General features: G+C 35.8%; 1 protein-coding gene across 3 annotated transcripts in view; it reads right to left on the minus strand.

Moving 5' to 3' along the window:
* LOC139698318 (uncharacterized) overlaps nt 1-14185 on the minus strand; it is a 34444-nt gene that overhangs the window by 16148 nt on the left and 4111 nt on the right. For all 3 annotated transcript variants that reach the window (XM_071597209.1, XM_071597210.1, XM_071597211.1), the window contains exons 3-6: nt 10205-12884; nt 2048-2283; nt 1745-1920; nt 1251-1461 (exon numbers count right to left, since the gene is read on the minus strand). In XM_071597209.1, the coding sequence (XP_071453310.1) occupies nt 1251-1461; nt 1745-1920; nt 2048-2283; nt 10205-12884 (3303 nt within the window). The remainder of the gene's footprint in view (nt 1-1250; nt 1462-1744; nt 1921-2047; nt 2284-10204; nt 12885-14185) is intronic.

A 14185-nucleotide genomic window follows, 5' to 3' on the forward strand; every position in this document is an offset into this window, starting at 1 on the left:
AGAAATGGTAAAATAAGTCTTTTGTAAAAGGACAACTCCTAATGGAAATTCATTCAAGGATTGTTAATGTGTGTAGGGACTCTTCTCCTTCAATTTCCACCAAGAAGAAATGGATAGCCGAGTTTTAACATAGTCCTGAAAGCCTCCAAGATGAAACCCTTGAAGAATGTCCAAAAAGTGCAACCATACCCCTATGTTTGGTGCACTCTACGAAAAATAAAGAGTTATTTTCTTCTTGTGAAAGAAGACCCGGCCTACAAAAACTGTTTTCTATCGACCATGCGCCTGCCCACTTAAGTGTCTTGAAAATTGGAAAATTTAGGGATTTGCTCTAGGAAGGGCTGGAACATCCACCCTATTCCCCAGATTTGGCTCTCTTTTACATCTACCTCTTCCAAAAACTGGAAAGTTTCCGAACTGGCCAAAATTTGCCGTCCAAACAAGAGGCCATTGCAGCTGTAGACTAGTACTTTGCAGCACTTCCAGTTTATTGAAAACCTAAATTGTCAATGCCATCATCAGGCTGAGAACTTTTCAGACAACCCTTTTAGAGCAGAGCCCATTTAAAATGTTACTGCATAAGATGCTGCACAATCTAAGACACACAATTCTTACAGCCCCTCAAATAATCTCAATCACCAATGCATGGTTAACTACACAACTAAATTTTAAACACTGTTTCCATCCATTGGTAAAGGGGACAGCTAAGAAAAAATATTGATACTATTTCTTGCAACACCATCTTGATCTCTTCCCTTTCCCCTTTTCTTTTCAACTACATCTGGTAGGGTGGATCGATTTGGACACTTGAAGAATCATTAGTGGTGGCCAAACTTATTCTCTCAAGCCCAACTCAACGGTGAAAAATAATTCATTTCAATTTACAGAAATAAAAGGCAATGTTATTTTAAACAGAATAATAAATGAAGTACTTCAACATCCCACTTAATAAACAACCTTGCAAAGTTACTGATCCTCTAAATAAGCTAATCTCCTTAATAACATCTGAAGTGGGTCTGAACAAATTTACAGAAATTATTTGGATAGAACTAAAGGTAAAGACATGGTGAAGATCATGAGTTTTCACAGAAGTGCAGATTTTGAGCCAGATAAGCTTGCTGACTGTGGCATAATCATTCAGTGTGCAATAATGCTATTTTAAAAAAGCACGCAATTACAAGATTCTTTACTGGGTCTACAGTTTTGTCATGTCATGCTTTTATGAATTAAATCAAAATATGTGCACTAACCACTGCATTTCCCAGCATAAGTGGAAGAGTCAGCACAGCAGCACCTTCTGGGATTTGGCCGAGACGTGCATATGGTGCATGAAAGGTAGCTTTGTCACTGGCATACACAACATCAAAAAATGGCAGCATTGTCACACCCAGACCAACAGCAGCACCATGAACTCCAGCCACAATAGGCTTATTAAACATAGCTAATACTCGAAGGAACTCCCTAGGAAGAAAAGGCCTAGTTAATTGAAAGATTCAAATAAAATGAATTGGAAGAATAGTATAAAAATAATTGCAATCGAGGTAACAGGGTATTGAATGAATAACTGAACAACACACTTCATTTATTTAATCACATTGCTCACTGAAAATAGCATATAAAAGTAAAATTTAAAAACGATATCTTTGGTTATGGCACATTAGGGGTTTCATGAAGCCGTAATGGGTTGAAAAATGTTTCTATTTCAATGCCATTCGCCATTTTTCACTTATACTACCACACTCACTTTAATGCCTCGGAGAGCTCTTGGGCAGCCTTCTTACGACGCTCTATATTGGTGTGAAGTAATGAATGAAGGTCCAATCCCTGACAAAACGTACTTCCAGTGGAGGTTACCAGTACTACACGACAAAATTCATCCCTACGCAGTTGTTGCAGTGCATCTCGGAATTCATGCAGCACCTGTAATAGAAACATTTCCTTGCATATTAAAAGAAGAAGAAATTAAAACAAATTTACTGGTCACAAAAATTGAGATGCTGAAACGAAAGGTGATACAATATCCAATGTCATTAAAAATTAGACAAACCTGAACATTGAGACTGTTCTTCATCTTGGTGGATCCTGGAGTCAATATGACCTGGACAAAATTTTCATAACGGCGAAGGCATATCTCCTTATAATTATATGTCCCTGCATTTTGACGACCACTTGAACGCTGTCGAAACGATTCTTTGGAATCTAATGGCCGGCCAATCTTATTATTTGCTCTCTTTTTATGTTTCTGAGCAACATTCTCCAGGCTTTTGATCACACTGTTGTAACCTATAACAAAAATAAAATATACTAAAATGTAGGAACAACGGCGTGACATTATATTTACACCAGGAAATACTTTTAAGTTGCATTTGAGACAGATCTTGACCAAATGCCTATTTATACTGAATTAATACTAGTTCTATGAAACATAAAATCAACTGAGTATTAGTAGCAGTAGTAGTTTTTAGAGGAGGTAACTGACAGCTGAGGTTATTTGCGCCGTTAGAGATGGACAGGAAAGGATGAAGGGTGGAGAGAAACCCGGCGTCGGCATTAGCCTACTCTTAACGAAAGGTGCCAAGGGGCCCAGAGCTTTACATCCCATTTGATGAACGGCGTACTCACTCAAAGTGCCCTCCACAAATCATTTCAAGTACGGATCAGGACACCACTGAAAAATATCTGCCCCCACCAGGATTCAAACCAGGGCCTTCTATGTGGGAAGCCAGTACGTTAGCAACCGCACCCTCCCAATCCTCCACAATACATTTGAAAAATTCAGTTACTTTTGGAGGATCGGGAGGTACACATTCACTGCAGTATTTTAACATAAACTTTCTTAAGAAGTGGTCAATACTATGCCAAATAAAATTGTTCCCTTTGGTCTATAACAATAATATCTACAAAGTGAAATTCAGAATATGTACGCTTCAAAATTCCAAAATACAGCTCCATTCCACCAAATACTTTTTTCAAGAATGATTATTTGAAAAAGCTTATTTTCTTCATGAGCTTAACAATTAAGTAAATTTTTAATATATATATCACAAATATGACAGCTGTTAGGCATGCCAAAATTAGTAAAAGGTGCACATTTCTGTACTACGGCAGACGGAGATTCCAAAACTATGGCCAAACATCCTTAATCCCAAATTTTACAATTCACTTTATAAGGCATATTCATATATAAGAAATTATACATTCTATTTTTTTAATGAATTAAATTGATTATAGACAGTTCAACTTTCCATCAAACTGACTAGAGCCATTTTCTAGAATAATATACCAATTACATTTTCGATATTCAACTTACGTTTATCTTAAAAAAAAAAAAAAATGGAACAACTTGAATTGCAAGAGTTAATGTATGAAAGTCAGAAATGTTCATATAATTACATTTGTGAAGATAATGCTTTATAACTTTGATGTATTTTTGAAAAATACAAGCTTGAAATACCTCGGCTTTCTTAAAAGTTTTTAATTTAACCAAACCAAAAATTGTTAATAAAAATTGTGTTTTAAAATTTACAACTTTGTACTCTACGTACTTTCACATTATTGTTTCATTTGCATTTATTAGTCTGAGGAATTCCATATTTATCTTATGGCAAACAAATACATAGTTTCACTATGCAACAAATAAGTCAACGACTATCTAAAATTCATTGCTTTATCGGTATAAGGCAGTGACTTTCCCATTGTCATCTTGGAAACCTGATATAACTTGACACGAAGGCTAAAGTGGTAGTTGTAAGATTCTTTTGGTTCGGGAACCAAATTCATCTGTGATATTGTTCTGGGGGCTTTAATAAAAATGATAGAAAAGGAAGGTGTGCATATTCATAATTGAGAGCTAGTATATGTTCTTTTTATGGTAACCTACACGAAGAGTTACATCCCCAGACAATGTGAGGAAAGGAAATCCCCTTCTTATGCAGTGAACTCTCCCATTCCTTATAAGGTCCCTGAATGTGCATGTATCAGCAAAAAATTAGGCAGATTTCCAGCAAAGAATGGGTGACAGAGAGATGAAGCTCTTACTGTCACACAGAAGTTAAATCAATTCTATAAAAATGTACAGTACACTAGGCATTCATTCCAATTCAATCCAATCCAGAAAATGCAGAACTATTTGTGTTTTACGTCACCAAAAATATCACAGCTTGCTTTACAATATAGGGAACAAATACAGAGATTACCTGCTAAACATATGTTGCAAAACTTTACATACCACTAAAAGAAATAGTCATTCATACATTTGCTTTTTTGACATTTGTTGGTGTTCGAAGAAATACCCTATCAGTTTCAATGATTTTCACTATCATAATTTCCGATAGAAAAATAACAAAACAAATTTGAGAAATACAATAGCATAGCCAAATGTCAAATTTTATTATTCAGAAAATTAAAGGAAGATATCTATGTTAGTTAATTATTAAACATGGTGACAAAATCATGTCAAATTGTTTGGTCAAGCAGGAGAGTACTTTTTAAATCAAACCTTAGGCATTTACAGGCATTTCATTCCTAACTGCACAGGTTCATGGGTTCATTTGAAAAATTTGAAACTGCCGACAACGACAGATGATTTTAAGTTCCGAATATAATCAATAACTAGGAATAACAGGAAGTTAACGTATGGGACATCATTGAAATTCCCTGCTGCTCACAGAGATATCAATTAAATCAGTTTGGTTTATTCGTAATTAGTAGTTTAATTGTCTGTCATGCACTTTAGGAACAAAATGTAATTTTCACAACTCAATTGTTACGGCTTTTCTCGCTGTCTTTTCAAAGAGTATACCAAATTTCACAACATAAGAAATCAAAACATAACTTGACGTCTCTGATATTGATTTTTCGGACATATCCACATCTCTACATAGAATCGACATTTATTCACAATGCAACAATAATAATTAAAGATTAATCCAAAATAATTAAAGAAATGAACAAAGATGGAATATCTTTGCCAGCACTATTTAGCATATATCTAGAAGAGGCAATAAAAGATGCACGACAATTGGACTTCAAAGGAATCAAGGTAAATGAAAGAGATTAATATGCTCTGGCTCGTAGATGATGTTTCAGTAGTAGCAGAAATGCAAAGGGACCTAAAATGAAATCTGTACGCTCTGGAAAAAAGTACTTCCAGACTATAATATGAGCATTAACAATAAAAAAAATCCTAGCATGTGGAAGAGAAAAGCTGAAGATATCACAATTTGAGAGGTGAAACTACAGCAAGTGAAATTCTTCATCTATCTGGGCAGCAGTATAGTTTGGGATGGAAGAAGCTCAATCAACATGAAGCAAATAGAGCTGAAGCTAAAAAGGCATTCATGAAAAAGATATAACTACTATAATCAAACAACCTAGGATTGCAAACAAGGTAAAGGTTGGTGGAAACATTTGCATGGAGCATAGGATTCTACAGATGAGAAACATGGAAACATGGACCAACAAACAATAGAAGCTTTTGAAACATGATGCTGGAGAGAATGCTGAAGATTAAATGAGCATAAAAAGAGAGGAACATGGAAAAAAAATCTTAGCATTGAAATACTAAGTATTAATGTAAATTGACATACTGAGCATTTTCTTATAACAACTACTCAACATCCCTGTCATCAATTCTCTTCTCCTTGTAAAAGCCTCTTTGCCTAGTGCAATTCTTCTCCTTACGTCCCTACTACTTTGACCATGTTGGTCCAAAACACTTCTGAGATACGTAAACTGTTCCACCTGCTCTAGTTTTTGCCCTCCTATTTTACTGTTAAGCTTAGCCTTTCTCATTCCGGCAAATCACATAACCTTTGCTTTATTTATATTGATTGTCATCCCATATCTATCACACAGAATTTCCAGCTCACTCACCAATGCTTGCAACGCCTTGGCTGACTGACTAACTAGAGCTTAGTTATCAGCAAACATAAGTGATTTTATGAATTCCCTGCAGATTTACATTCCTAACACTAGTTCTTCCTATGCCTCTGTAATCATTTCCTCCACATAGACATTGAACAGCACCAGTGATACTGGACAACCCTGCCTTACACCTCTTCCTAACACTGCCCATCCGTACTCTCCATCCCCACTCGCACCCGAGAATTTGGTGCATATACTATAAAAAATACCTTACCCTTTATACAGAATATAATCATTGGGTACAGGAAATAAAAGAGCTTCTAATTCAGCCATAACTGTTTCATTCATAATTTCATTCATCACATCATTCAATTTCATAACTGTTTCATTCATCATAATTGTGTCATTCACTAAAAAATTTCAAAGGTAGTAATCGCAACATCATTTGCAACAATTACTTCGTAGATTAAGAATCAGTTTCAACTCTATTTCAAAATGGACTAACCCTATGGGAAAGAGTAAGAAAGAAGAAAGAATTTAATACATTTGCAGTTTTTCCTGATGGTGATGAGGTGGGGACTTTGGTTTATGTACGAGGAATGACTGTGGGGAGAAAGCAATTGAATTCTCCAGGAGACAGGGGTTAGTCATCACCAATACTTGGTTTAGGCATCAAAAAATCATCATAGATATGCATGGAAAATGCCAGGTGACTCGGAAAGGTATCAGTTAGATTATATTACGGTTAGGCACAGATTTAGGAACACCGTTATCAAATAGCAGTTTCTCAGGAACGGATGCAGACTCTGATCACTATTTTGTGCTCATGAAGTGTAGCATTTGATTAAAAAAGATAAGGCAGGTCCGACATGTTAGGAAATGGAATTTAGAGGCATAAACAGTAATGACGAGGAAGGAGTATCAGCAGGCTGTAGAGTAAAACACGGATGAGGGAAAAGAGTGAATAACTATTTAGGGAAAATGGAAATTCTTTCAGCAGTATGTAGAGTTTACTGCACGCCACTATTTAGATTTTGATGGTAAGATAGAAAGAGTATTATGAAGTGCTATGCTGCACGAAAGTGCTTACATGATTTCCCCACTGCTCAGTAAATGCACAGGTAAGAAAGATTCTTATGCCAAAACACAGTTCACTAAGCATGTTAGTTTGATTTATTATGTGTGTTAAATCTTTCCTTATCTGAGGTAATTTTCCGATTGGATAGAATTGGAGCCTATATCAACAATGAATGTAAATATAAGATATATGATAAAGCTTTGAACTATTGCATTGCAATCTTGAGCAGTTAGAGAAAAACCAAAAAGATAAATTGTGCATAATCTTTTTCTTGGCAGCTAAAGCTATTTCATAAAATGTGTTCGTCCCTTTTTTTTCATAAAATTTTAATGTTTTGATAAATTTCAATTGTTTTAAACTCTGGCAAATTTAACTCTTCAAGCTTGAATACTAAGGAAAAAACAAAAATGATAAAATATTATCTTACCAAAACTAATTTTAAAGAGTTCTTGCAAAAATAGTAAAAACCTATTAAGTTCACTTTTTCATTTTTAATAATCTCAAAGAAAAATGTAATCCCTTATTTTATGTTTTAAAATTATTGCTACCACTACTATACAGGTACATCTTATTTTTATTATTACCTATAAAAATTGCACTGTAGCTATAATTACATTTCTTTGTTAATAATTATCTGTTCACTGCCTTTGGACTCCAACGTTAACATGGTGGAAGGGATTGTGTGTTCGGCTGACTTCTATAACTTTGCTGACAGGAGCAACAATAATTACTCAGGGTAGCTCGGCATTGCAAGATAGGTCTGAGGGAGGAAGACAAACAAAAGGTAGTCAGTAGTGCATCTATTTCTGTGGACAGACAGGTGACGAGAGGCAAGGATTCCATCTTCATCATCTCACGAAATCTTTGCAAAGTGAAATCGACAGCAGCAGCCCAGAAGAAGACTGCAAGAACTGTAAGAAAATGGACTTGGAATTTTAGGATGATGTTATGGTGAGGGAAATTAGAAGTATAATATGGGAAATGGAGAGAGAAAATATACAGTCTGTCCCTGAAGGAGTAGTACTTATTTTTTCCTGGATAGACAGATAAGCAGCAGTTTCTCTGGCTGGGTTTGAGACAGTCTCAGGAAAGACTGGAGGCTGGTGGCAATTAGCTACCAGTCTTTGCAAAGGGCAGATTGTTTGTTTGCAAAACCTCTATAACGTGACCTCATTATGCTCTGAGAGAGATTAATGACATCTCAAGGCAGCTTAGTATTAAGTAAGGATGAAGGCAAAGAACTGCACTAAGCAAAGATGCTTTCACAAAGAGGGGAGAATTGATGACAGGGACATTGAGTAATGATGTTAAGAAAAGGCATGTGAAAAACTTTGATATGGAGCATAATTATTTTGGCATAGAAACATGGTCACTGGAGCAGAATGCTATAATTAGGTTGGAGGCTTTTGAAATGTGGGAGTGGAGAAGGAAGGAGAAGGTGAAATGGACCAAAAGGTAAATAAATGAGGAAGTGCCAGGTATGGTGGGCGAGGAGATGGGATTGTGGCGAGAAATCATTAGGAGGCAGTAAAAATGGATGAAGGGCATATTGATCAGCAAGGGGATCTTAAAGACTGTGATAGAGGGGAGAATGTTAGGCTAACGTAGAAGGGGCAGGAATAGGATAGAGGAATGTGACAGAGAGATCATTCAGAACTTAAGCCAATACTTTGATGAAAACTATTTAACCTTTGAATTGAGTTGAGCATATTACATGCCATTTAACATATCTAGGGGCCAAAGCCTATAACTCATTCATTAAAAAATGGCACTTCAAGAACTTCCCAAATGAGGAAAATCTTCCAACCCACGTTTGTAAATTGCTAAGTTTGTAACTTGTTAAGTCTGTAACTTTTTCTCCCAAGGAAGGAGAATCGCGGATCGCCTACGAAAATGTCTCCTTGTCCTAGTCCATACTCATAAATCAACTTCAGGGGGAGACTCACAACATCAAAGAATCCATCAGGTAAATTGTGCAAAGCCATCTTTTAAGTTTTCTCTAATGGAGACTTTTTATATTGTGATGATTTGTTCTTCCTGGAACTTTGAGCCCCATTATAGACCTTTGCAGATTGATTTTTTTAATGTTAGGACCATGCTATGATGATGGACATAGATCAAAGTATGAGCCTTAGCAACTCAATCCTTGCAACGCAAAAGTGACAGCAGCAACACAGAGGACACGGAAAAGTACCATTTTAATTAGAGTAGGATCTAGGAATGTTAGGACGATGTTGAGGACAGGAAAATTAGAAAATATCAAATCAGATATGGAGAGATGCAATTCACTGTACCAAAATGGCAAATGGAATTGAAGTATTAGAGAGTCATAATCATCATATTCTTCACACTTCTCTTTCAAATTTTGTTGTATTTTCAAAATATCGTGTATTCCATTGTTATAAATTAGAATGCAGTGAGTGCTTACTTCATTCTTAACTACAAAGCTGATGGAAAAGCCTAATTTACTTCCGATGAAATAAAATATAAATAACAAAAAGAAGTACATCCAGCTTTTACAGGTTTGCTTATCTTCCCACTGCATCACATAATTATCTTTGCTATCTTTTAGATGCACAGCTAATGCCAATGTTGAATTCAATTGTTGTATAACAATTACTTTGAATGCTTAAATAACACATTTTGTCTACTTTCAAAAATAGCCATGTTGAAATTAACCCACCAATGGTAATTTTTATGAAATCCAGCTCCCTAATAATGCAAATGCTTTGGAAAATTGTTGCAGTAACATTCCGAATCAATTTACTTATCACAATATTTATAAAATATTACACATACCAACTCTTTCATACACAGCAAAATTGTCCGCAAAATATAGAACCAGGTGTAGAAACATGCAATGTGGTAGTAAGGTTAGTAATTAAAGATTGGCTTGCCAAACACACAAGAGCTTCTCATCTTTCAAATCTTTTTTTGGTACAGATTTTTTCCCTTCTGACTCACAGAAAAAATTTCTCCTGCCAGGCTTGCATCACAGGAATTCTACAGGAGAAAATCTTTTCTCCTGTAGGATTCCTCCTATAGACAAGTTGAAGACTTAGACCCCTGAAGTTATAAATTTAGCATCAAAAATCATAGCTACACAATACCAGACAACTCTTCTTATTCTAGACAATTTTTACCAAAAGGAAATAGTCAGGGAATATTCATTCAACTGGCATATAATGAAATGACAAATTAAAACCATGAGGCTGTAACCTACAAATAACAGAATAATACATTTACAAGGAAACTACTTACTTGCAATTGGACTCAGAGGCAAGCCCACGATTCTATGTTCCTTCCCCATTATGTTCTTCAGAAATGGAGCCTTAGGATTTTTAATTTTTTTTAATTTAGGAACTACTTCAACCAAAACACCAGGTGAAGATGCTGATTGTCTAGGAGCCACACTAGGAGTAGGAGTTTTAGAACTTGTACTTGGTAACAGCGGCCTGGATGCAGGGATGCTGTTAGAAAATTCTAATCTCCTCTCCCCACAGTCACTAATAGCTGTGATAGACACATCTTTCCTTTCCTGCAGTTTCTTCACACATACTGCAAGCTCCCCTCCATTGATCAGCTCTAACCCTTTCACAGGTGTTGGCATTTGTGGTACATTTGAACTTGATTGCACCGCAGGTGCAGTATGCTTATTAGGAGATTGAGAGTCATTAATTGCATCGATTAAAGGCATTTCTTTAACTTCAGTTAAATCATCCAGAGGTTTAATACCACCAGGTGACTGACTTGGTGACTGAAGTTTCAACTCATAGGGTGAATCAAGCTTCAATGATTGTTCTGAGGGTGCTGGGCTCTTTTTAGTTTTAGTTGGAGTTGTTAATTTAGCAGAGACGTTTTTTGCATTTTCAATATTTAGACCCTTTTGAAAATTCTTTGACATCTCAGAGTTAAGTTTCAACCTCACCGCAGCACTCATCCTTGGTACTGCCACCACTTTTCTCGTATTTGAGCATCTTGAAACAAAACCGAGTCTGTTGCCATTCACATTACTTTTCACAGGAAATTCAGATAATGACTCTAGACTCACTGTAATCTGCCCTAATTCATTTTGATCATACAAGGCATAAGATATTTCTTTTGCCGAATTGCTACTCCCACTTCCTCTTTTATCCTTGCAGTTCAACCCTGCAGGGCTACTGCTACGACTGGAGAAGGAACTACTGGAGGAATGACGCCTAATGATACGAGATGCCTTAGCTGATACATTTAACAACATACTGGAGTCTATCTCTTCCTTGGGAGGGGACTTAGAAATGTCAATCATTTCCACTACTCCCTCAATTTTCTTTTCAATAGTTCCATCCTTCTTCTCCTCCTTCCCTTTCCTGTTGTCACTTCCTGCTTTTCTTTCCAGTTGACCAGAGTTCGATTCACACTTCTTTGAAAACAGCTGCCTTTTCTTCTCTTCAAGCTTTCTTTTCATATCCAAATCTTTCTTCCTCTTGAACAACGTCTTAGGTCTCAGCCTTGAAGGCAAGGCACTGTTCTGCATTACACTCTTCCTGGCAAGGCTGGCTTTGTAGAGGATCCTCTGCCGTGTGGTTCTCCTGCACTCATTTGATAAAGATCTTTCCATTTTCCTATTTACAATCAATCGTGGTCCATTAGGTTGGGTGGCCAAGAGCATATTAACAACTCCTTCATCATTGAACAACTTTTCCCACTCTCTTTTACATTTCTTCCCTGTTTTCCTCAGATCACTCCATGCAGGGTTGATGTACTTATTTTCCCCACTTTCCAATGAACCTGTTTGTAGCAGCATTGTTGCTGCTCCCTCGTCTTTTAGCAACTTCTCCACTTCTGTGGCATACCTCTTCCCAGGTTTCTTCTCTTTTGAACTTTGCTTTGGAGATACTTTGTCCCTGCTCACCTTGATTTCGTTCATTTCTAACTGGGGTTCTATTGCTTTGTGATCAACAGGGGTTTTTAAGGCACAACTTGGTTCTATTTTTACAGTGATAGGAGTAACTAAACCACAGTGACTGGGGGAAGTTTTGCACACTGTACTAACATCAACATTGTTACTTCTGACACACGTTCTCTTGGCAGATGATTCAACACTATTTGCTTCTGGGTTAGTTACTGGTGAATTACTACTGTTTCTAGCAGACCGACTATTATTTTGCACTGAGGTACTTGGTCTTCCTCTCTTCCGATTTTTCACTCCACTATTAGATGAAAGAGGTACTTCCTTGGAAGGTCCCTTTTTCACAGGAGCCAAGGCATCCTTATCACTTAGCCTGGCAGATCTCCTTTTGAAACCTATTTCTTTATTCAACTTTTTACAATGACCATTAGATAAATTTAATTTTAATATTTTTTTACCCCTGAACTTTGTTTTCTTCAAGAAATACTTGTTAGAGTCCCTAAGTTTATTTAGCACTTCATTTCTTTTATTATTACCTGTACCAATCGACACTGGAGGATGGACTGACTTTGCTTCAGAATCTTTTAACTTTACATTTCCACAATTATGTGTAGAGAGCAAAGTTATTCCTATATCACTGGAATTTTCACCACTAGTATTTACACCAAGTTTTTCATCACTACCCGAACAGTCTTTAGTTTCAAAATTGCTACAACTTTTCACATCAGAAAGGGTTGTCATACTTAAAGAAAGCTGCATATTGGTATCTGATTTCAACAAGTTTTTTCTTCTTACGGCAGATTCAGAATCTTTTATCATTGGGAGTTCTTTCAATTGTTTTAATGCTATTTCCTTCTCTGCTTCCTTATCAAGTTTTGAAGTTTTATGATGATTGATCCTCGGGGAAATTGAGGGCTTTTTGTGAGATAGTATAGGAACTTCAATTCCATTCGACTCCCCATGAATCACTTCCACTGATTGTTTCTCCTTAATTGGGTAGCACCCATGACCACTAACAAATTGACTCTGCTCACTGGTTTCCACTTGAATCTGAAATATATAGGCATTAAAAATTAAGCAAAATAATGTAATAGCTACGCAAAATTATTTCCAGAAATCTTATCTTTACTTTAATCAAATTAACATAAAATGTAAATACAGTATCATTAATACTGGGGCTAAAAATATTAACTATTCGATATCTGCCAAGAAAAACTAATTACATTTCATCAGGATTTGAATTTTATATCCCAAACAGGTACAAGTGATTAATGCGCCCGTACCCACCCATAATTCACCTTAGCTGGTAGACTATCCTAAATTATATTCATAATAGGCCATGTTTGCCAGCAGTTAAAAATATTGCCATATCTATCCTCAACTGTTGTGATTTCCAAGGAGATTTTAGCTAATGAAATCATTGCTTACTTTCAAACTATCATTTAAATCTATAAAATACACATGTCATTGCAATGTTCTGAATTGGGGCATATAAAAATAACTACAATCGAAATGGAGAGAAAGAAAAGTAGAAAAAGACATTTTTTAAATGTAGGTGTACCCTTATAGAAGAGTACAAATAAATAAGGTTGGCTTATTCAATGTCATTTAAGTAGTATAGAGTTATTATTATGAACAATGGAGTTATTGTGACTTCAAAAGTAAGGTTAATATTTTGAGCTGGGGAACTGGGCATCCTTGTGTTATTTATATAGAAATGCTTTTGTGAAATATCCTACTCGTGGCATGAATTAGACATAGGTATTAAAGAGTTGATCCTAGATTTCTCTAGCTGTCAGTGGAATAAAATATTTAATTCATAAGGCAGACATTGAGTAGTACACAAATATGTTCAAATTCTGGGATAGAGTTCATATCGACATCCTAAAAGTATGTGGATCATGATTTTCGTGGATAGCAGTTCAAACGGTGTTAACTTTTTATTATGAAGTGATTAAAATAGGAAGTTACCAAAAAAAATTGAGGTATCTCGCCACATTTCACCTACACATGAAATCAATTACAGCACAATTTTCATTAAAAGTATGGAAAAATATTCTTTCATAAAGGGATACAATCTAATAAATCTTTATAACACTTTTTCTTCAAATTGGATGCAAAAATTAAACAAACGATACCTTCCCTCCCCCACTATAAAAAGTGAAGCAAACTTATAGCATATTATCAACATTAGATCCTTTAAGGTAGGTTTTGGATAGAATATAGCAACATTTCCACATTTCTTAGCCTTGCATAGAAAGATGCCAACTTACTCCAAATGACCAAATTTATAAAAAATTTTTTTTTAGAAGGACACAACCTTAATACCCCTACATTTCTTAAAACTCACT

This window comes from Hetaerina americana, unplaced genomic scaffold (assembly GCF_022747635.1).
Source record: "Hetaerina americana unplaced genomic scaffold, ioHetAmer1.1.p SCAF_81, whole genome shotgun sequence".
Lineage (NCBI taxonomy): Eukaryota > Metazoa > Arthropoda > Insecta > Odonata > Calopterygidae > Hetaerina > Hetaerina americana.